Below are 23,839 nucleotides of genomic sequence, written 5' to 3'. Positions count from 1 at the left end.
TCAGAGCAGAACACTCGCTAACGTCATGTAGAGCAGCTGAGGAAACCCTTCCTCCTGCTAATTGCACACACTCCTGCCTCCTCCTGATCACGGCTCTTCTTCATGAAGCTGCGTCTCACCGGAGCAGTGAAGCTTCTCACTTCTTCTACGCTGCTGTTCCTGGGTTCCCTCCACCTATAAATACGTTCTCACAGTCATGTAGCTACAGTAGAATGAAGGGTTTGAGATTTGTACGTTGATGTATTGCAGGAGCACACCAAGGAGGAGCTGGACGCCTGGAAGGTCGTCCGAGTGAGTGAGGACTTTCGGGTCATCGCTCTCGGTCTCCCGGTCCCCAAGTACAAGGGCAACCCGCTGGATCCTCCTCTGCGCTCCCGCTTCCAGGCCAGAGACATCTATCACCTACCGTTCAAAGTCAGTCCTGGAATCCACAGATTACTTCACACCAACAACATGGAACATGGGCGTGGGGGGGGGGGATTTGGCAAAAGGGCGACACTGTGTTACTTGTTACTGAGTCATCCACATAACACACTGACAGAAAGTAGTTCCAAGGAAGTTGATTTCCAAACACAGTTGATTTATATTTTCAAGTTTCGGGAAACGTAAAACTTGCAAAATACTACTGAATCTTCTGTTGAGTGTCATGTTTCAGTGACTAATGAGTTAAAAATTAAGATTTCACATTTTATTCTGCTTAAATTTTTTTCTTTTTTATTGTTGCAACATCTATTTTGGGGATTTCAAACTTTCCCCAACATGTTTTTCAACTCAGTTGCACAAGTGTTCCTTGAAATGTCCTAAGTGCATAACCCTGCAGCTGTTGAGTCTGGATATTGTTGTCTCTTCAGGACCAGTTGGAGATGTTATATACAGTGGGACCAAACATTTCTGCAGAAAGGTAAATTCAAAGTTCTATTAGTGGAGCTAAAAGCTTTTTAAGGGGCTTTTTGGACAAGTGTGAGTTTTCGTGTGACACTTACTGTGCATCGCTTGGTTCCATCCCGTGTCAGGGTCTCCCAGCTGCTCTCCCTGGCCACGACGCTGTGCTCCCAGGAATCCTCCGACCTGGGCCTCCCGGACTTCCCTGTGGACAACCTGCTCCCTGCCCTCCACGTGCTGGTGAGAGTCCAGACAGGAGAATCCCTCTCTGAGGAACAATAAAGAAGAGAGGGCAATTAAAAATAAGAAATACTCTTGCTCCTACCATCTGGTCAATTAATACGAGTGTCTAATGTTTTTCTTTTGCAGAACGCCTTCCCCATGTTGTCCTCCCAGCAGTTGGTCCAGAGACTTTACCCCTACACCAGTATTTTGGGAAAGGATGGCCGCACCGCTGTAGAGGGCCTTCTCAGTGTAAGTCGAGATTTCAACCACCGGTAATAGTGTCGTCGTTTGTATGTGAAGTCGATGAGAGAAACATTTCAAATGCATGTGTTCTGTGGGATTGTCTCCAGAGATTTGAGCTGCTGGACGGTCGCCGTGTGCCGGCGCCTGGTGCCATCGTGAGTGTGTCAGCGGCGAGGGAGAGTGAGGGCCGCGCTGATGTCACGTTACGCATCAAGGACAAAGACGTCACCTTTCAGGTAACAGTCGACAGGCTGCAGTAAAACTAAAGCCCCATAGGACGACCTCTGCAAGGAGGGACAGTGAAAACTGCACTGGTCGTTGGAGGCTCAGAATCTGTGGTAACTCTAGATTATTCACAATATTCCACCAATCAGACACAGAAAGTTTTCTCTGCTCTATTCATCAAATTATGAAGTAAGAAAGTGTTTCTGACCGGACGAGGTCAGTGAGTCACACGTGTCCCAGAGACGTCTGTTGTCTCACGGCCTCACAGACACGTCTTCTGTCCCTCGTCCTGCAGGTTCCAGCCGGGACCAAAGAGCCGCGTCCACCAAGCAGCAGCCCCAGCTTCATCAGCACGCCGAGCCACTCCCAGCTGCTGTCTGAGATGATGCAGTCACACATGGTGAAGGACATGTGTCTGATAGGAGCCAAGGTACCGGACACACACCATGCACAGGGACCAGCTCACACAGGCTGAGTGGGATCGCTGGTTTTAATAACAATCATCTGTGTGTTTTCCAGGGTTGTGGTAAGTCAGTGCTGGCCAGAGAATTTGCTGAGATACTGGGATACAGCATGGAACCAGTGATGCTCTACCAGGTGAGCAAACATCTCTGATCTGTGTCTTTCAAAGATTCAAATGTTTTGATTTTTAAAGTCTGGAGCCATCTGAGTTTAATTACTGTGAAAATACCACAGAGGAAGTGATGTAATAGTTTGTCAGAGTGTTCCTTTATGTGAAAGCACCCAAATGATTAACTGAAGTCTCCATCTATCATCTGTCCAGCTTATGATTTGTGTTATAAAGAATAAGGGATTATCGTTTTCAATAACTTTCACCAACATGATTCATAAGATGTCTTTGATTTACATCCATCCATGTGGAAAGTAAACTTAGAAGCTGTGATACTCTAGTAATAAATGTGTTTGTGGGATATATGTTTATTTTGTAATACACAGTTGTATGACCTGTGATGTCACAGAGTTGATTTCAACCAATGGGGAGAGAGGAGGGGCACGGGTATTGCACACAGCGGGACAGGGGTATTTTTATGAAAGGAGATCATCTGAAAATAGAAAACATTTCATGAGAAGAAAATCTGAATCTGTTTCAGCAGAAGTTTCTCTTGTCACACTTCAAACTGGTTGAATCTCCTCATTATCATTATAAAGATACCAATCAGATTTACACAGTGAAATAATGTGCAGTGAAATCACCTTACTCATTAAAGATTCTGTGATAAATCCAAAGGCCGAATGAGAAACACAATCCAAGAGAATGGATATATATATATATACTTCTGTGTATGCAAACATTCCAAAAACAAACACACTGCCGATGTGCGTGTGTGTTTGTGTGTGTCTGTGTGTGTGTGCGCGTTTGTGTCAGACTGCTTCTGTGGAATGTGGTCAGCCGGGTGACGACCCTGCAGGAAGTGGCTGTGCTGCAGCTTTATGTATTAATGCATCATGCTGCAGCTTTTTTTAGCCGCCTGAGGTCAGAGGTCACTTGTGTTGCGGGAATTGTGGAATCCTTCGCCAGGCCATTCGTCATGTCAGCGCTGACAATACCAATTTTGGAAAAGGAAGTGGCATTCTGAGCTAAAGAGAGGAGCATGAATATTGAATCATGTTAAAGTGAGATTTATTTCCGACCTTAAACCTTAGAGATAAATAGCATCCTGAACTGTGCTATGATTGGATTAGGCGTAAGAATGCAAAGCAAAATACTTGAGTAAATGTATTTAGAATCTTTCCAGCGATGTGATGATCACATTAAGGAGATGGAAAACAGCAGCTGTTACATAACTGGCCAAAGGAGGCGCGGTCGAGAGCACGGCTTTTACAACAAGAGGCGTCAAACCTCCAAATCAAGTCTGTCCCTACAGGACGAGGGACATGTCCTCCACATCGGGTTGGTTCAAACAACACAAGAGATTAAATGAATCCATTTAATAAGAGGATTTAACTCTTCAGTGACCTGCTGGGTTTGACTGACAGAAGAGGGGCTGCAGTGATCACAGGTTAAATACACAAAGTATGGTGCATCACCCATACCATCTTCATCCCCATCACCATCCTCATGATTGTGCAATATGTTAAACACAGAGCTGGTTTCTGATGTAAGATGTCCTCTTGCTGTGGAGCAGCTCACAGTTTAGTCACTGCCTGGAACGAGTTGTGTAACGCCGCATGTCCTCCCGCCTCCAGCCTGCGTCTCTGCCATGACACGCTGGCGTGAGAGCGAGTGTGACAGTCGTGCTGCGCAGACGTTTCACCTCTCACAGAAATGTGCCATTAGCTGTTATCTGTAGCGCTGAGATATCGAGTCTAGCAGCGGGGCCAGTCCGTGTGTGTGTATGTGTGTGGGGGGGCAGTTAGAGGAGAGATCCAGTGTCTGATGACATGAGACTCTCAACTCGTCTCATCCAGTTCCACTGTGTGATATTAAACAAACTGCTGCACAGATCATCTCCTGGTCTCCGTCCCGGCCCCTCCCTCTACTTTGTCCCTTGAGTTCCTTCCACCTCTGGCTTTGTGATCACTTGCACTGACCCCGACCCTCATCTCCTCCCTCCTCATCTCCTCCCTCCTCGCTCCTCGTTCCCTTCCAGGACATGACAGCCCGGGACCTCCTCCAGCAGAGGTGCACCCTCCCGAACGGGGACACGGCGTGGAGGCCGTCTCCGCTGGTCACGGCTGCCATCGAGGGCAAGCTGCTGCTTCTGGACGGGATCCACAGGGTGAACCTGGGAACCCTGGCTGTGCTGTCGAGGTACTTCAGATTTACCTGCTGCTATTTGTAGACACAAACACACACTTCAGCTCATTCCTCTGTGTTTTGTGTCTCAGGTTGCTGCACGACAGGGAGCTGGATCTGTACGATGGGACCAGGCTGCTGAGGTGGGACAGATACCAGACACTGAAGGAACAACTGCAGCTCAGCGACGAGCAGCTGCAAGAGAGGTACACACACAGACACACAACTCAGATGATTGTGGGTTATGTGCAGGGAAAGGTATTTTTTAGTACATTTTCTGTCAAACAAGAAGAGGGCAGAGAATAAAGTGTGTTCGGTTTTGTGATGCTGGAATGTTAAAGCTCCGTGTCCCCAGTGGATAAACTGCTTACAGGTGTGGAGAGACATTGAAGAGTACAAGCAAAAGAAAAGAGTTAAATAATTGAAGAATAGGTAGTGTGTTTATGAGTGTTTGTTTGTGTGTGTGCGTGTGTGTTTGTACATGCACATTCGCTTTGTGTATAAAAACCCACCTAAGCTGGCAGGAAGGATGTTTGTGGTGGGACGTCTGGGCTGAAGTGAACCCACTTCCTCTTCCTCCGCTCCTGTGGCTGAGACTCAATGTGTGTGTGTGTGTGTGTGTGTGTGTGTGTCCACCAGGATTTAATTATGCATTACAACACAGGTTTCAGTTTTTTAAACCGTGCTGTTTATCAGGAACACTAATGGTTGTTAGTTCCTCTCAAACAGCCTCATGTCTGATTCAACCAAATCAAATTCTGCTGCTTGTTGATGTAACTGCATCACGTCACTGCAGATTGATCAGCTGCCCACTAATGCTCCCACAACTTCCACATCCTAAACTCCAGTTCTACTGGACTGGGGAGCCCACTTTCGTGTCCATTGAAACCATTGAAATACCATTGAAATAATTCTGAACAGAGAGTTTGATTATTGATGTTATTTTAGCTCCTGATGAAGCCACTGGTTCCTGTCCATGAGTGGTGATGTGTGTTTTATTCACAATGTGAAGAACGATGACTATAGAACCTGAAATGCTCACGTGAAAGCGATGGCTGTGATTGGTGGAGCTTGTTGTCCACCAGCTGTGATAAGATCATTCTGTGTGACATCACGTTTTCCACCGAGCGACCATGTTGGCGCTTTCTAACATGAGACCGTTTTTTTCTTGAGTTAACGAGGTTACATTTAAGAAGAAGCATGAAGTCAATCATTTGCAATGGTTTATGGGATGCGTAGTTCCTTCCAGTATTAGTCTCTCTCTGAATCAAATGTTCTACGGTCACGATTCTTCTTGGAGCTGGTCGGACGGTTTTCATAAGAATCTTCAGAGAAATCAATGGAGGAAAGAAGTGGGACATTTATTTCATGTAGTGGACTGTGAACTGTCCGGTGTAGTGGGTCTGTGTCCCTGCAGCACCTGATGAGGTTCTCCAGCTGTAGAACCGTCCAGCTCAGGGTTGTTGAGTCTCAGTCTGGCCTCTGACCTCTGACCTCTGACCTCATCATCCTGGTGTTTCCATCCTCAAACTGCTGCTCACTCTTTATACAGACGCACAGATTCTGCACATCCAGAACATTTCTACCTCTTCATGCTTCAGAGACCGACGCAGCCGTGGGCAGCGGATCCAGACGTTATGGATCAGGTCCATGTTGTGCTGATAGTTATTGTTTCCTGTAGAAACAAATAGAGAGCACATGGTGGAGCGGCTGACGTCCTCGGCCAGTGGATTGGTTCTGTTCACCAATCGGATTTGAATTAGAGTTGGCAGCCTCGTTCAACTTTGATGTTTAAATTGAATTTATGAGGCTGGTGACATGTTGGGACAGATCAGAGTGAAGAGGAGACACAAACAGAATCCAGACCAGTGAAAGACAGTGGACGGTTTAGTCCTAATAACAAAGGACTCTGATCTCTACACGTATGAAACATGTAATGATGCTGGTTAGCGTCTGTCCTGTGTGGGGGGGCGTCTGTGTGGGGGTGGGGGGTTGAGACGGACTTTGCTGTCCTCTCGAATCAAAGAATCACTCAGACAGCTGTCAAAAGTCATGCTCCTGTCCCTGACATAGAATGGATTGGACACACACACACACACACACATCACACAACCGTGAAGACCACCTGCACTCCACATCTACTTGAACACGGCGGAACAGATGCTCCTCCACTGCTAATGTTGAGTTGTGTGTGTGTCTGTCTGTGTGTTTGTCTTCTCAGGTCCATCCTGCCCGTCCACCCGTCCTTCAGGGTGCTGGCCCTGGCGGAGCCCCCCCTCCTAGGGGCAGCTGGGGGCAGCAGTGGAGCTCAGCAGTGGCTGGGCCCGGAGCTGCTCACCATGTTCCTCTACCACAGTGTCACCCCGCTGGCCAGAGCAGAGGAGATGGGCCTCATACAGGGACTGGTAAGACACACACACACACACACCAGCACACACACACACACACACACACACACAAACACACACCACAACTGCCCCGACAGCCGGTCTCCCACTAGTCTTCACTTGTTTTGCTGCTCAACCTCTGACATGAGCAGAGCAACATTTACATCAAAAGACAAACTAATATACAACTTATCAAATGATTCAGTTGGAAAATGATTTGTTTAGCCAGTTGTCACAAATCAGATCAGATGAATATATTTGTTGTTTAATTCCACCTCAGTTCATCTTCATCACATCCTCTTCATCAGTCTTTTCCTCTCATCTGTCAGACGCCTGATGTTCCAGCGGAGGCAGCGGAGCAGCTACTGCACCTCACACACAGCCTGCGCAAGACCAACGACCCCACAGTGAGTGTGTCTGTGTGTGTGTCCTACCCGTTTGTTTAAGTGTGTGTGATCTAAGTCATTTATTTGTGCGTTGTGTGTGTTTGTGTGTCTCTCCAGGCCCAGTCTCTGGCCTCTTCTCTCTCCACCAGACAGCTGCTGAGGATCTGTCGTCGTCTCTCTCAGTACCCGGAGGAGAGCGTCGCTCACGCAGTCAATAAGGCCTGTCTCTCCAGGTCTGTGCACAGACACACACACACACACACACACACACACACACAGACAGACACACACACGCACACATGCAGACACACGCACACACATAAAACTTTGTGTTGATGTGGTTTTGGATTCATTGTGAAAGTGCCATATAAACAATATGCTCAGTGATTGTTAACAGTAGTGATTCATTGTGTGTGTGTCTGTGTGTGTGTGTGTGTGTAGGTTCCTGCCCAGCTTGGCCCGAGCCTCTCTTGAAAAGAGCCTCACCAACTGCTCCATCCAGGACAAACCAGATCCTGCTGAACAAACTCAGGATTACAGCTGTAAGTTCCGGTCACATATAAAATAAAATCATCCATTCGATGTTTCTAGATATAATTTATAGATAGTTATGAGTTCTTCCTGGTTATAGACTTTTTTGTGTCTTGAGTCAATATGTTTCCTGGATTCGATTTTTGAGAAGCAGCTTCAGTTTCTCCAGAGGAGGAGGTGTTCTCCTGATTCTCATCCAGTACCCCCCCCCCCCCCCCGTGTCTCCAGGTGTGGTGAAGGACGGTGTGTTGACCATTGGCAACGTGTCCGCTCCAATCTACAAACCCAGTGAGAGAATGAAGGTTCCAGATGTTCTCTTTTATGACAATCCTCAGGTAATGACACATCCACTCACACAAATACTGTATAAACTTTACATGATCACATACATGTCAGTTTAAACCACTGATTCTTATGAGTCTGTAAATGTAAAAGAACATTTCCAGGACATGACCCACACATGAGAGCAAAGCACTGGATTAGAAACAATAAAGAATAATCCAATGACCAGTGTGTGTGTTCATCACTACACAACATTCACATCCAGTAAAATCACACACCACCGAAAAGCCCAGTCCGATCCCCTTCAGCTTCAATCATCTCTTTTTCTGTTATTATTAATATCACTCTGTCCCCTTTGCAGTGTTTGACTTCATTTCATTTTGAAGGATTCTGCTTTTAGTTCTGGTATTAACTATATTTCCCAAGGTCAGGCTCTGGTTGTTGCTGCCTCAGATTCACTGGAGCCTCACATCTCAAATCTGTGTGACTTAAATTCAAGGCTGTGTTCATGTCCAGCAGGAAAACAGTTGATAGTGGTTTAACTTCTACAAAACATAGGAAGGAAATGTACAGTACGTGCCTCACATCTGGATTCAGACAGATGTGGAATTAATCAGTTGTTGTAACTTTCAGACACAAGGAATACGGCAGCCACACCTTCTTCGTTAAAGGGAGAGTTCACCCAGAAATTAAAATAAAATTCACTCAGTATCTACTCAACACTATGACGGTGTAGGGGGGGGGGGGCTAGCAAATTCAGCTGCGAATCTTTTCACCCCTGAAACTCCAGCAATGGTTTGTGGACTCGAACGCTTCTCGCTGTGACCGAACCACCGAACCACCGAACCACCGCGGCCCAAAGTAGAACCAGCTCAGGAAACGACACTCGGACATCTTCTGGTATCACTGATGACGGGATGTGACCCAGATCCATCTCTTCCCCTCTCTCTCTCTCTCTCTCTCTCTCTCTCTCTCTCTCGTCCTAATTTTGCCTCTTTATTGCTCCTGCTTATGTCGGGGACTGAAATAAGAGTGGACGAGGCTGAGAACAGGGAGAGTTGTCCTACTTTGTGACTGACCTGCTTTCTTATCTTCACAAACATACACAGAACATGAGAGAACATCCTTGTGGGTTCAGTCCGTGTTTAACTGGGTGTTTGTTCCTGCAGCACATGAAGGTGATGGAGGACATGCTGAAAGACTTCCTGTTGGGAGAGCACCTCCTCTTGGTGGGCAACCAGGTGAGTGACATGTGATCACATCAAATCCACAGGGAACCGGTTGTGTTCTCTGTTTTGAGGGGGGGGGGGTGAAGTAGGGCGCACATGTCAGCGCCGTGTGAGTGTGTCGGGGGGGGGGGGGGCGGTTATGAAACAGGCCCCCTCACCCTGATGTCACCCGGCGACCCGTCCTGCTCACAGCTCGCTGGGGGCAGAGAGGAGCGTGTAGCACCTCCTCTGGGACTCTGCCCTCGGTCTGCTCAAGAATCCACAGATGAGAAGAGGAGGAGGAGGAGGAGGAGGAAGAAGAGGAGGAGGAGGGGAGTGGGAGACGCACATGACCATGTATGGGTGACGCTGTGACATTAGGAGCTGTCAGAGCGGCTTACTGGTCATCTGACTCAGCAGCCATCCGGGAGAGGGAGGCTCAGTGGGAGTCCCAGAGAAGAGCCCCTGTCAGAACGTAGAACCATCCACAGAGAGAGACTCTCTCCCAGTCAGCCCAGTCTCTACAGAGGGACAACGTCTTAATCTCTCTTCACAGCCCTGTCCCTGAAACACAGCTGCTACATACAGACTCTGTTCTCTAGCTTTGATTGGTTGCTAAATGTTTTGTTCTTCGATTCTTCCACAGGGAGTGGGTAAGAATAAAATAGTGGACCGGTTCCTGCATCTGCTCAACAGGCCCAGAGAATACCTGCAGCTCCACAGGTCAGGAGAACCAGCGAGTTATTTACAACTGTTTGACCCAAACTGGTTTCCAACATGTTTAATGGGGTTTCAGACTTTCTCCAGAGTTTATCAACATATGAGAAATGCAGCAGGAGATTCTCATGTCAGATGTTTGTCATTAGGATATAAATGATGTCACCCAAGCTCAGTTCTGTTTTATATTGTATTTAAATATTTGACCTTGTCCAGACCACGAGTGATAACGTATAATGTTCCTTTTTATGCTAAACACAAAATCTTATGACCAACCTTTTTATTCTTTATCACCATCTAAACCCTATTCTGAATATCTTTTTCCAAAAACGAGTTTCACATACATTTGCATTCATACAGCTCATGTGATCCTCACGTATGTATATTTATTTCACCAGCTGCAGAATAAATCACTAATCACTCATCAGTCTAATAGTTCATATTCTGAATTATAGGCCTATTTAATATGTACAATAAAGCTCCTAAATATGTTTAGAATGTCTTTATTATGTTAACGTTCATTTAACCCATCGCAATTTAAAATGATGTCTTTTGGTTTTGGTGAGATTTATAGTTTTTTTACGTCTCTGTGTGTCGTAATTCTTTCTCAATGATTCCTTCATATCTGTTCTACTTGACATGGGTGTTAAATGTCATTCTTCATGGTTTTAATAAGTCGTATGTCTCACTTTTTGGAAGCTGTGGAAGCCCTGTCCACACGTTAGTATATGGTTTCCTCTGTGGCCAGCAAGTTATGATGATTTTCAGGAGTAATAACACATGCTTCTTTAAAGTACTTGTAGTTTCCAACATTGAAGAACATTGATTCTATTTAAGGGAGAAGTGAGCTGCAAGTGTTTTTTCTCCCCCCCCCAGTCGGGCCTGGCCGTCCCATCTGAGAGAATCAGAACCTATTTCTGGTCGTCGGTGAATCAGGTCGTCCCTCAACAGAAACGAGGACTTCACGTGCACCACGTTCAAGAAGAAGCATTCGAAGAAGTCCTCGTTGAGCCGGTTCACAGATTCTTTAAATACTCACATGATGACACCTCAGGAAAACTAGGTCGGGGTTGTTCCTCCGTAGAGCGACGTGGAATCAGCCTCACTATCGACTGATCCAGGATCAATCCTCGTATTGATCCTGGCTCTAAGAAGAAGCCTGTGTTGTGCTTGTCAATGACTCTGATGGGGAAGAGGCAGCGAACAGAAAACCTATAGAAGTCCCCACTTGTTCAAACATGGACTGCTCCAGATAAAAATCTCCATCTTATTGTTATTGTGAAATCATAAACACAGGATCCACGTGGAGAAACGACCCGTCGCTCCGTCGGCTCACGTGTGTGTTCAGTTTGTCAAAGTCCCGTGAAAGTCGAAGTGGAGCCGAGCGCAGATGTGTCCTGGTTCGTAACTGTAGCTGCAGCTAATATTAGAGCAGGGCCGAGGCGGGGGGGGTCTGTGCATGTGGCTTCTGGGAGCCTACAGAGATGTTGCTCAGGAAACTGGGCCAGCTCCTGGGTCACGCTGTGAGGTGTGGAGGCGAGAGGGAGGGCTGGTCGCCGGCTCGCTCGGGGAAAGAGGAAGAGATCATTTTGGATGCCACCAGGAGATCAGAGTCGTTGGAGCGATGCTTTGTTTCCTGGCCTGGTGAAATTGAGTCCAGTTTTATCAGCAAAGCTTTTTCACTGACCTGCATCTTTGTGGAAGAGGAATCTGATTTCAGCTTTTATTAGAAAGAAATCCAGGATCTTCCTGAGAAGTGTTTTCCTTTTACATTGTGAAATATCCTCAAATCAGGTCACAGCTGTTGATCCATTTAGAAAAGCTGTAGAAGTTCAGTTCGATTTCAATAAGTTCATATCTACGAGGTGAACCGAGAATAACAGTGATTCTGAATGAGGACACGTGTGTAACCCTGTTTTCTGCTCCTCACAGGGATACCACCATTCAGACTCTGACCCTGCAGCCCTCAGTCCGAGACGGCATCATCACGTATGAGGACTCGCCCCTGGTCAGCTGACACGCACACACACGCGCACACACACACACACACACACACACACACACACACACACAGGAATAAGGTTTAAAACATATATAGCTGTAAGCCTTGAGTCAGTGTCAACTTTTGATCCCATAGAAACAGACAATGGAGCTTGATGAAGCTGTAGAGTTACTGAAGGTTTAAGCACTTGGATGTTAGACCGTACATATGACATCATCCTCATCAGTCCTATGTGTGTGTCTGTGTGTGTCTGCAGGTGAAGGCCGTGAAGATGGGTCACATACTCGTGATCGACGAGGCCGACAAAGCTCCAACGAACGTCACCTGCATCCTCAAAACGCTGGTGGAGAGCGGGGAGATGATCCTGGCCGACGGACGCAGAATCATCTCAGGTACACACACAAACACACACACACACACACACACACACACAGAGGGTTTAACACCTCGACAGCAGATATGTCTCAGATCCAGTGAGCAGACAGAAGAGGGACCATTAAATGGACACGTAGTGGGTTGGATGTCCTGGAGGACAAACATGAGTCAAACATCAGATGCAGGACAGCGACAGAGGCTTAGGTTAAAAGCCTTTATGGACAGGTACCAGACGTGGACGTGTGGTTTTTCCATCTTGTCCTACGTGGTCCCTCCAGCTGTTCCATTCCTGAGACTTCTTCCCCAAGGAATGCAAACACAACCTCGACACTTCATAAACACAAACTGGAGAGCTCCTGATGCTATCAGCACAGCAACACTGTGTGTGTGTGAGACACAAATCAAATGTGAGGAATTAGATCTAAAGTTACAGGGAGAAGCAGATGGAGAAACAGCAGATGCTCTCTGAGACGTGTGTCTTCTTGTCCTGTCACGTGATAACCACGACTGTCTCTCCTCCAAAGATCCACGTGAAGCAGAGGGGAGGCCCAACCTCATCGTCATGCATCCAGACTTCAGGATGCTGGTGCTGGCTAACAGACCTGGCTTTCCTTTCCTGGGCAACGACTTCTATGGAGCTTTAGGTAAATACAACATCCAAATAGAAATGTGTGACCCTACAAAGACACCGGCAGACTTTGTGTTGACTGGTCATCGTTTCTCTCAGGTGATATTTTCAGCTGCCATGCTGTGGACAACCCGAAGCCTCAGGCCGAGCTGGCGATGCTGAAGCGTTACGGTCCTGATGTTCCCGACGCCACGCTGCAGAAGCTGGTGGCCGCGTTCGGGGAGCTGAGGTCCATGGCCGACCTGGGAACCATCACGTACCCCTACTCCACTCGAGAGGTGGTGAACATCGTCAAACACCTCCAGGTGAGAAGGTACAGCAGAGCTTCCATGGACAGCAGGACGCAGGTTCTCCATCAGCTTTCCAGGTTTAGTCTCAGATGATCTTTGAAATCAATAATTCATTAAGAGTATGTGACCTTAATGCTGCGCTCCTAAATGTTTGAATAATGCAATAGAGTGTCCTCACAACACACACACACACACACACACACACACACACACACACAAACACACACACACTTTAACATGTTCTGTAACACAGGATTCATCCGCAGATTTCAGAGAATGTTTTCAATCTGGTCCTGGTCCCGTTTATGTTGGAAAATAATTATATAAAATAGTAAATGCTGGACTGTCATTGGATAGCCATGGAGGAGGGGGGGGGGGGGGGATTCAAAGTCTGGGATCATGAAAGTGAAATCTCCAAACAGACTATTTATGTATTACTATTAAATATGATGTATCCTAGAGTCCAGTGGTAAAGTGACACTGTTCTACATTAAGGTCGTATCTGAATGATCAGTGGAGCGTATTGTAGCCATGGTTGCTGCGTTTATCTTTTAGTTTTATTATCCATCTTCAGCTTTCCTCTCTTCATCATCTCCATCCTCCTCCTCATCATCGATAGGCTGCTAGTCACCATCGAGCTGCCAGCTCCGTCACAAACAACAGTTATTTTCAGCTGGTGTGAATCCAGTCACCCTCTGGTTGTGTTTGTGTTTAAAGATCGAGTGTTTGTCACGTTTCCTCTCTGCTCAGATCTTCAGGAATAACGTCGAGGAACCAGAATAACAACGCTTGAAGAAGAGAGACATTAAGATTGGAGCCTTCACTATCGCAGATCAATAATTCAGTGCACAGGGACGAGCCTCATGTCTGATTTCCCCACTGGCCGCCCACCTCTGTCTTTAATCACCATCGCTATTGACACGAGGAGGAGCCGGACAGACACTGGATCATTGAGTCGAAGGCTGAATTGCTTCTTTCGATGCGCGAGATGGTTTTGGCTTTAATTACTGTTCACGTGAATAGAAACACAGATCAATACGCCCCGTGTGATCTATGATTTAGCTGTAACCAGTTGGGTTGAGGCCGTTGTTGATTTCACATCAATTTATCGGAGAAACTCTACATTAATTGTAATATTTATGTGTGAAGGTATCATGGTCTGAATAACAGCCCAGGATCCAGGGTTTTTAAATCATCTTCACCATTGTGTCCGTTTAATATTTATTAGAAACAGTCAATCACTCACCAGGCTGAAGATATTACTGCTACCAGAGGGAGGTGCCTTCAGTTCTGTCTGTTAGTCAGCACCAGGGTTCTGGATATTGAGTTGTGTTGTTGTGTGAAATGTGAAATGTTTCCCCAGCAGCGAGTATTGATTGGTGTCCGATATCGAAAGCTGTTATCAATTCAGATCTATTCAACCTCCACCAGTTGGTTTAACCCGAGGACTGTAGATACAGAAGAGGTGAAGGCCGAGGATGTCAATCAGCTCGTCTCCTCCATGTTTGAAGTCAACGTTGGTTTCTGTCAGTTCTTCTCACACTGACGTTTGTTCACGTTTCTGATAAGTTTGGTTTTAATCATTTATTTAATGATGTAAAAATGGGCTGAGACGTCTTTGATTGACAGCTGAGACTCACTCCTGATTGGCAGACTGTGTGTTTTGACAGCTCCACACCACGATCACTATTATCGGTAGAAGATTTCATCCTTTCATCCTCTGTCTTCTATTATTCAGTCTGGAAAAGATCCAGCGTCTGCCTCTGCTCTCTGGAACAGTTCCTCCTCCTCTCGGCTCCTCGGCCTTTATCGCCCATTTACCAGCACATCACCATAGTTACTGTACAATACAGAAAATTGATCGCGGCAATATAACGTGTGCGTCTCTGATTATATCACAGACTCAATGATCAATCCCGTGAAAGCCTCAGGAAGAGAGAGGGAGGCCTCCTCTGCACTCGTCTGTCAGTGGTGCGGTCAGAGTGCAGACGTGAGTTCTCCTGCAGGTCGAGTTTCCTGTTCCCGGCTCGGCCCCGGCATCAACCTCTGCTCAGGAACCGTAAATCATATCAACATCTTCTGACTCCTTGTTTCTATCCCCCCCCCCCCCGCTCTTTTCTCTCTTTTCTCTTCTCCCTGACCTCTTCCATCATCTCTAACTTTATCATCTCTTCCATTCTCCTCCTCCTCCTCCTCCGTTCTCCTCCTCCTCCTTCTCCTCCTTCTCCTCCTTCTCCCACTTCACCTCCCTGCAGAGATTCCCCGGCGAGGGTTTGGCCAACGTGGTGCGGAACGTCTTTGACTTCGACTCGTACAACAAAGACACGCGGGAGGTTCTGATCGAAGCGCTGCACAAGCACGGGATTCCCATCGGAGCCACGCCCACCTCCGTCAAACTGGCTAAGGAGTAAGACGTGTGGAGATGCTAGGATGACACACACACACACACACACACACTGAAGCCACATCCAGCACTCGACTAACACACACACACTTTCCTGCAGTTACAGAGGTTGTATTCTCACCTCTTATAATCACTGCATGGACCAGAACTGAGCTCTAAGTTCTATCTAGTGATGAGATGTTGTTGTCGCTCCATCCCGCTGCTTGTGGACTTCTTGTTGGTTCTCGTCCTCCAGAGAGGACGGGTACCACACTCGCACACATCTGATGCTGAATAGAATCCTCTGTAGACTGAACCTGTTGTCATCGTAACATTAAAAACCCATCAGAGGCTTCTCATTAATTCTATTAAAGCACTGTCACTATGAAGTATTTTAAATATGGCAGCAGCTGTTTTTACTCATCAGAACGCAGGCCTCATTTCTTACTGAAAGAGAATCCCACTTTATGTTTTTATCTGTCATATTTTACAACATTAAGAAACGAAGATGTGGTGTCACTGCTATGGAGCCGTCTCCAGAGGCTTCACAGTGAACAGCAGCTTCTGAAGGTTCAGTGGTTCAGGGTACCACTGTCTCCTCTGATGGGAGTTCTCTTTTGAACTTCAGGTTTTTAAGGTTTTTACTGATTTGAGATCCTGAAAAGCTTGAGAGCAGCTGACACCTGAAACGCTGAGGCTTCCATGAAGTGTGAGATCATCTCCACAGCTCCTTACTCACATTACCTCACCTCTCCTACGAGGGGAAAGATGGTATACTGACATCCACTACATTGTCTCCTCATGTGCAGCTGTTAAATAAAGGAAAATATTTGTTTCTTCTGTCTCCTGTGGTTTTATTTTAACTCGGCCCATTCGTTGATTCTCAGAACCATCTCAAGTTAACTGTTGAGAAGTGAGCAGAGCAGAAACAAGTATTTTCCTTCATTCTGTGGATGATCTGATCCATGATGTCTGTGCCTCAGAGGGTCTGTGTCTGTGGGTCAGTGGTTTAAATCCCATCTTGAACAGTTTATGTTGGACGAGTTGTTTTGCCCACAACATCTTGTTTACATCAAAACAAAATATTTTCTCTCTTGACTTCCTAGTTTGGGCATCGAGGAGCAGAAAGCGTTTCTCTCTCTTTTCCATTCAGCGAAATGTTTACGGTTTGAGGAGCGTCCATCGTTCAACCGGTTTATCCTCCTGGAATTTCCTTGTTTTGTGGTCGTGTTGCATTTTTCACGGCACCTGAAGCCAATAAGGGTCGGGCCTCAGTGCAGCTCCGATTCTTAGGAAGACTAGTAAACATCTGGCAGGGACACGCACACACACAGACACACACACTGTCCCTTATCCTGTATATATTGGTTTCCCCTTTGGAATCAAATGAAAACCTTTTGTTTTCAAGAAATCTCTTCCATATAAAATCATTTTGCGGCATAAAAATAACTAATTTAACTAATAACTGAAGCACATTTACTAAGCTCTGAGGAACAGAATTACAGTCTATCAACGTGTTGAGCTGAAACACACCTGAACGCTGGATATTACCCATGATCCTCTGCTTCCTGAACAAATCCATCAAACTCTTCAGAATTCTTCATGTTTTCAACGTTTCCTGCTGAATATTGGAGATAAACTCAGGTTTTTAATTAACTTCTGAGTCTTTTAACTGATCTCAGTTCAGCTTCAACTTGCTGGAGCGGATTGTGACAGCTGAAGCTGTGACTCTCGAACCCACTCACCAGAGTGACTCATTTTCAAAGTGCAGTTTTAAGTTAATAAAAAAAATGAATTCAAAAGGAAATTCAGATAATTGCAGGATGAGTGTGAAACTACACAAACATGTGTAACCTCATTGGTTCTCACCTGGCGTTTGTCCCCATGTGACCTTTGACCTGCAGGTTGCCGCTGCCGGAGCCTCAGATGACCGGACACTGGACGATCAACCAGGAAGGAAACGCTCGACGCAAACTGCTCTGTCCCACCGAGACACACCTCATAGACATCAAGGTAAACACACCAGGAGTCCATTGAGACAAGACCACAGCTGTTAGCTTGTTAGTGTGTGTGTGTGTGTGTGTGTTAGTGTGTGTGTGCTGCTGTTACAGTCGTCATGTTGTGTGTCCAGGGCCCCGTGTTCCTGCGTGTTCAGAGTTACCCCTGCAACCGGCAGGAGAGCCGGGCGCTGAGCTTCAGTGAGGAGAAGGCCCACTGGCAGATTCCCATGAACGAGGTCAACATCATCTGTGACGTCACCACCAAAGATGGTACACACACACACACACACACACACACACACACACACACACACACACACAACCCACCAACACTGTGATACAACACATACAAGTGTCAAAGGGAGGAGAAACACACTTCCAGTTAAGGTTTAATTTACCAACTCATGGATTATGGAAGCAGCATCTTTATGATGAAGGTTTGATTTTCTCCGTGTGCAGATGTTGTGTACGTGGCCACGTGCAACCCGGTGTCTCTTTTCTCCATGAGCGAGCGTGGTGACACCATCCAGAACATGGAGCTGTACGACGTCTTCCCCAGAACCATCAGTGGCGCCTGGCAGCCGTTTGTCACCATCGCTCCTCTGGGGAGTCCCCTGGACGGACAGGTGGTGCTGCACGAGGAGCAGGTGGGTGCACGCACACAGACACACACACACACACAAAGACCACATTGTGTTACTTAACGATCACACTGATTTGATTACATTTGATTCTGTGACGATTCTCTCCACCCTCTTGGGAAAGTTCTGGTTCGGACTCACTGAACAGGATGTTGATCGTTTTCATTGTAAATAAACATGAATCTTCAGATCTACACAACATAGAATATAAATCCTTATTGTTTACCTGCCTGACAAAGACAGTTCATAAACAGATATACATGAAATTCCTCTGAACTTCATGATAAATACTATAAATGTGATAAATACAATAATGAAGTGAGAGTTTAGTCGTGATCCTTGAATAGTAGCAGCACATACATTATTATATATGTAGCAGGAGGAGAGAAGATAGAATATAAGCTCCTTTAATGATACTTGAAGATTGTGAAGGGTCTCTATTCTTTAAGAGGAAGAAGAGGAAGAAGAGAACATCACTGTCCCTTCATCCTCTTCTTCTTCAATGGGAGGTGGAGGATGAAGTGTTTTCCTGACACGTGCTCATCAGATCCCGCCCACCGACCGTACACAAACATAAATGATGGATATTTATATCCTGGTCCCACAAACCGATATTCATCTGGACTGAAGTCCAAGATTTGTGTTTCTAATGTCGAGGCTTCGAAACAGCAGCTCACAAATCAGTGGGTCCCGGTGGAATCGGTAGAGAATCAATACGTCCCGGTTCCTCTTCCCGTCTCTTTCTCTTCTCATGTCCTTGTTTACTAACGAGTGGAACTTCCACTTGCACTTATGCAACACTGGTATTCCAGTGTTGTTTTACTCTTCGGTGGACGACCACAGATTCCTCGCAGATTTAAAATAGAGTTTAGAGTTTCTTGAAATTGCTCGGCGGTTAGCGGTTGTCCTGCTGCAGAATGTCTCTCAGCCCATGAGACCGAGACAGACGAGCGCGGGACGAGGACAGAGCTCGTTAGCTTCTCTCTCACAGCTGCTGCGTATCAGGCGAGAGGAGCGAGTCTAAAAATACCTCCGTGATGGATCGTGTTGCGTCTGTCTAAAAATGAAAAGGTCCAGACAACATGGGTTCGCTCACCGGTCAATCGGCCTTCCAGGAAAATCGGGGAACACACCAGGCACATGCACACACACACGCATGTCCTGCAATGCTGTCACACCTCTGCACGTGCACTCACATACTTCTGGGCTCTGCACAAACAAAGTCAAAGACACAATTACGTGTGCAGCTTTTCCATTACTCGCACACAAAACACCACAGCCTGTCAGAACACACATCCACATGCAGGACGCACACGTGTGCTCACACATGCACACACTCGAGCTGTGTGTATGTTTAGAAGCAGGAAATGAGGTTTCTTGCTTCTCGGAGCGGCTCAGCACAGTAGTGTGTGGATGTCAGGAATCAGAGGCCATAAGGAAACCATTAGAGAGGAGCAGGGCAGCCGGGGGCCGGGGCCAGCTCCCCCGGGGCCCCGCTCATAAAACTCAATTGAAGATGAAGCCTAGTGCGTCACGGACGAAAGCCTTGTGCACAGTTCACCCGCCACACACACACACACACACACACAGAGACACACACAGACAGACACACACACACACACTCACACACACAGGTATCTGATATGAATGAAGTCATCACACAAACACAGAAGCACACAGGCACAGTGAGTCGATCTGAATTCAATTGAACTAAGTTGCAGTCAAGTGTTCACATTAGTCGTAGTCACCTGGACAGCAGTAGACAGAACCTTGTGGAGCAGAGCGCCCCCTGGTGGCTGTGAACGGACTCACCATGCACAGTGAACATGACGTCTTCATCATTGGTAGCAGATGGTTTAAATAGATCTGCACTGAAACATGATCAATAGAAATGAAATTTGTTAGTCAGCAGCATTACGCAGGAGCTGCTGGAGTGGTTTCCATGTCAGGATGAGACGAGACCCAAGAAGAAGTTATTAATGTTGATGTCACTGATTTCTAGAGAATTATTAAAGGATCTTGAATGAAAAACAGTTGTTTATGGAATTAGGTGTTTGATCTATTTAGTTAGAAAATGATGAATGGAGGATTCATCAAACTGCATCCGAACATGATCATCACATTTAATAAACCACGTATTTCAATCATTATCTCTGTCCATTGATATTTGTTCCATTTTTTACGTTGAACAAAGAGGTTTTGTTTTCATCATCTGTTTGTTAAGCTTGAGATTTCCATGGGTCATGATGCAAAGAGGAATCTGTACTAGTGCTGGTTATGATTTCAGTTGTTAAACTAGAAACGTTAGAATCACTGTGCAGAGGCCTGGCGTCTGCAGGTGGAAGTATGTTTACTTCACTAAGGCCAGAATCACTCAGGAGTTTAAAATCTTTCATTCTGCTTTATTCACCAGAGTAACACGGTGCTCCACGTGGACCTGGTGACGGGCGCCGTGCGGAGGCTGCTGCTGTCTCCAGACGGGGATCAACCCGCCGGCAAGGCTTCCAACTGGTGGAGCAGTAAAGAGCAGCAGGTCAGAGGCGTCAGCATCTCTCCATCAGCTCGTCTCATGACTCCAGTGATCAACTTTGTGTAGATACTTTGAATCACTGAACAAACAATAATTAATTAAACATGTTGTGTATTTCATTTCTGCAGGGAGGTTATAAAATGTGCCGCGAGTTCGCTCACAAAAACTGGCTTCTCTTCTTCAAGGAGGAAGGGTGAGAACCAGACTGTCCTCAACACGCAGCGTCTCCAGGTGCAGGACCTAGATTCTGAGTGTGTGTGTTCACAGGAACCAGCTGGAGGTGCTGGACGTGCTGGAGGGCCGGGTCCACTCCATCTCCCTCCCCATCAACCTGAAGGCCGTCTTCCTGGTGGCAGAGGACCGCTGGCTCCTGCTGGAGAGCAACACCAACAAGTGAGTGATGGATCTCCAGTGCTCCCTCGGCCACTCTCTTAAATCAAGCAGGTTTAAAACAACCACTGTGCCTTAATTAAATATAAAAAAACTGAGAACTGAGACTGCTCTCCACCAGCAAACAGGGAATTACTTCTAATGTGATTATTGTAATTATAATGTGAGTGAGTGTAACTGTGGGTCTTCACTCCACAGGAAGTTCCTGCTGACCAAGCCCATGCACATGGCAGCAGAGGAGTCCGGAGTGTGTCAGCTCCACAGCATCAGTGAGGACGGGGCCGACTCAGGCCACGGAGCCGGCTCAGGTACACACAGAGCATTTAGATTATAATGTACATTATTATTATTAACACATCAGATCTGTGGAGAAATAGTCGTGTGCTCCGTCAGCCACATGTCGACTAGTGAACCTGGCCTGTTCCAGTTAATATTCATATCAGTGCACGTCACAGAGAGTGTGAACAAAAGAGGAAGTTTAGACTAACCTCCAACAAACTAGAGCCAGGACACTGGAAGGGGGGGTCCTGAGGGGCTGTAGCACCCCCTACTGGTGAGGGGCTGTGACTGCAAGACCAGGAAGTAGACCAGAAGAGTCAATGAAAACCAGAACATTACATTTAACTTAGCACGATGCTAATAGAGGGTTAGATGTTTCTCTAATTGCTCTAAAGACATCAGCATCTTTAATTCATCTGTTGCCTTTATCTCCCTCCGTGCCCCCCCCCCCCCCCAGCCGATGTGTCCATACCTCAGATGCTGTCCCGTGACCAGCTGCCCAACGAGAACCTCAGCGCCGCTCTGAACCAGAAGATCGTTTCTCCAAACCGCCTACTGGCCGACAGCAGCTCCTTCGCACGGGTCGTCGTGGGCTTCCCAGACCTCATGGTGAGTTCAAAGGTCAGATCGAGAAGTTGTTCTAGTCGACCTCAGGGAGCAGCACCTGAAGGAGGTCAGGTGGTTTAGTGTTTGAACCTGGAGCTGCTCCAGACGCTGAACTGAACTCCTGAGGTGCTCTGGACGTTCTCCAGTAGTTTGTAGAGACTCATCACGTCTCATAGACCTTCTCATGTATCCGTGGTTTAGTGGCGTCAGGTTCTCAGCTTCACAGGAGAACATGGATGAAAAGTAATAAGTGATATTTCTGCTCCTGCTCTCTGATTGGTCCAGTCCCCTAACGAGGTGTACAGCTTCACGAGGCCCGATGATCTGACGGCGATGAAGAGCAGCGACAGCGGGGGTCACATGTTCCTGAGGGGCGGGCCTCAGTCCAGTGCGGCCAAACAGGTGAACTGCGTCAGTCTGCTCTCAGCCAATCAGGTCGTCCGAGCCCTTCCGCCCAGCAAGGTGCCCCTGAAGGAGGTCTACCCCAAAGGTCAGAGTTCAGATCATCACATAGAAGTTTTGTTTACAACTTGGAAAATGTGTTGAAACGTAGATTGTGGTTTGTGTTCTTGTTGGTCACTCAGACGTCACGCCTCCGATGACGGCGGCGTATCTGGAGGTGACTGACCTGAACTCCAAGAAGGTCAAATACATCCCAGTGCCGAGGTAACAAGAACATGATGCTGCGTCCTCTGGCTCCCCCTAATGGTCGGAGGCGGAACAGCATTTAGGAATATTACTGCAACAACATTTATGTGTCTAAGCTTGCAAAATTATGTTCAAACAAATATTTGTGTCGGTATTTCATTTAGTTGTGTCACCAAAGAATACATTTTGCTTTTACTATTAAATAAATTCATAAGAAATCATAATTAACGTTGAAACAGAAGAGACTCATATATCTGCTTCTATTTACAGAATTTTTTTTGTTTCTGATAGTTTTGTTTTCTATCCTTCATTTCTCGCTCAGTCCTTTTAATATACAACTTTTTCCTGATTGACAACATAATTTACAAATTTGGAGATTTAGAAAATGTTGACGTCCTTGTGATGAATCTTCTAAGTTCCTTTCCTTCATATTCCCGACCTGCAGGTCCATGACAGTGTCTCCGTACACCAGCTGGTTGTCCAAAGTGTCCGAGTCGGACGTGGTCATCGCCCCCCTCGGCTCTGGGGGCGTGGTCTCAGTGGATATGGGCGGGTACGTGCGGCTGTGGGAGACGGGATTGGACAACCTGCAGCGATCGCTACTGGAATGGAGAAATATGATTGGAACAGAGGACGGCAGACCCATACAGGTAACATCCCAGTTTGAAATAACATCCCAGTTTGAACTACTTTGTGGTGTGAGGAGAGTTGTGTGGAGCCTGTAGTTTCTCTCAACACCACTGGGGGGCAGTGCCACTTCAGTAATGATCCTGTGGACTGAACAACCAGTGGACGTCTGTCCCTCGGACAAAGTGTCTTAGCTGCTGGAACATTCCTGACTTCACGCTGCCCGGAGTGTTTCCAGGCCCAGGACCGGCCCAGTGTGGGTGTTTATGAGTGGACGGGCATTCATTAGGTTTGACCCTGAGTACGGGTCAGAACATTCAGACCAGCACACTGAGCACCATTGTTCAGGTGCCCACACACACACCCAGTGAATTCCCCGGAGAAGGAACCTTCCAGATGCAGGAGCCGTTATCTTGTTCTGAGCAGATAGAGAGGAGACCCAACATGGGCTGACATGAAGGAGTCGAGGAGGCCGATCATGAGACTGGATAACGTTGCTTAGTGACTCTACATCCAAACAGGATTCATAACGTTTCAGATCAGATCATAAAACTGAGTTCTGTGTGTTTGTGTGAGCAGGAAGAAGCCACAGTGCA

The 23,839-nt window shown here is 46.7% G+C and overlaps 1 protein-coding gene and 1 long non-coding RNA gene across 3 annotated transcripts in view; one reads left to right on the top strand and one right to left on the bottom strand.

Annotated features, from left to right (window-relative positions):
• The window catches only part of vwa8 (von Willebrand factor A domain containing 8), a 46,453-nt gene that overhangs the window by 6,251 nt on the left and 16,363 nt on the right, over positions 1-23,839 (top strand). For both annotated transcript variants that reach the window (XM_062402172.1, XM_062402173.1), the window contains 32 exons: positions 250-414; positions 852-901; positions 1,014-1,122; positions 1,252-1,356; positions 1,458-1,586; positions 1,871-2,005; positions 2,095-2,172; positions 4,188-4,348; positions 4,426-4,539; positions 6,555-6,738; positions 7,050-7,127; positions 7,224-7,339; positions 7,548-7,648; positions 7,866-7,972; positions 9,089-9,160; positions 9,774-9,850; positions 11,777-11,852; positions 12,103-12,238; positions 12,746-12,865; positions 12,949-13,154; positions 15,395-15,546; positions 17,427-17,535; positions 17,654-17,792; positions 17,982-18,169; positions 20,577-20,696; positions 20,822-20,886; positions 20,961-21,086; positions 21,282-21,391; positions 21,820-21,971; positions 22,254-22,458; positions 22,553-22,634; positions 23,062-23,266. In XM_062402172.1, the coding sequence (XP_062258156.1) occupies positions 250-414; positions 852-901; positions 1,014-1,122; positions 1,252-1,356; positions 1,458-1,586; positions 1,871-2,005; positions 2,095-2,172; positions 4,188-4,348; positions 4,426-4,539; positions 6,555-6,738; positions 7,050-7,127; positions 7,224-7,339; positions 7,548-7,648; positions 7,866-7,972; positions 9,089-9,160; positions 9,774-9,850; positions 11,777-11,852; positions 12,103-12,238; positions 12,746-12,865; positions 12,949-13,154; positions 15,395-15,546; positions 17,427-17,535; positions 17,654-17,792; positions 17,982-18,169; positions 20,577-20,696; positions 20,822-20,886; positions 20,961-21,086; positions 21,282-21,391; positions 21,820-21,971; positions 22,254-22,458; positions 22,553-22,634; positions 23,062-23,266 (3,972 nt within the window). The remainder of the gene's footprint in view (positions 1-249; positions 415-851; positions 902-1,013; positions 1,123-1,251; positions 1,357-1,457; positions 1,587-1,870; positions 2,006-2,094; positions 2,173-4,187; positions 4,349-4,425; positions 4,540-6,554; positions 6,739-7,049; positions 7,128-7,223; positions 7,340-7,547; positions 7,649-7,865; positions 7,973-9,088; positions 9,161-9,773; positions 9,851-11,776; positions 11,853-12,102; positions 12,239-12,745; positions 12,866-12,948; positions 13,155-15,394; positions 15,547-17,426; positions 17,536-17,653; positions 17,793-17,981; positions 18,170-20,576; positions 20,697-20,821; positions 20,887-20,960; positions 21,087-21,281; positions 21,392-21,819; positions 21,972-22,253; positions 22,459-22,552; positions 22,635-23,061; positions 23,267-23,839) is intronic.
• On the bottom strand, positions 19,260-20,992 carry LOC133967059 (uncharacterized). The gene is made up of 3 exons (XR_009924013.1): positions 20,855-20,992; positions 19,912-20,671; positions 19,260-19,372 (listed from the first exon to the last, which is right to left on the bottom strand). It is a non-coding gene; the product is annotated as an uncharacterized LOC133967059 (long non-coding RNA).

This window comes from Platichthys flesus, chromosome 13 (assembly GCF_949316205.1).
Source record: "Platichthys flesus chromosome 13, fPlaFle2.1, whole genome shotgun sequence".
NCBI classification, from domain to species: domain Eukaryota; kingdom Metazoa; phylum Chordata; class Actinopteri; order Pleuronectiformes; family Pleuronectidae; genus Platichthys; species Platichthys flesus.
The sequence above is the reverse complement of the archived record's forward strand: the minus strand, read 5'-3'. Positions and strand labels throughout refer to the sequence as shown.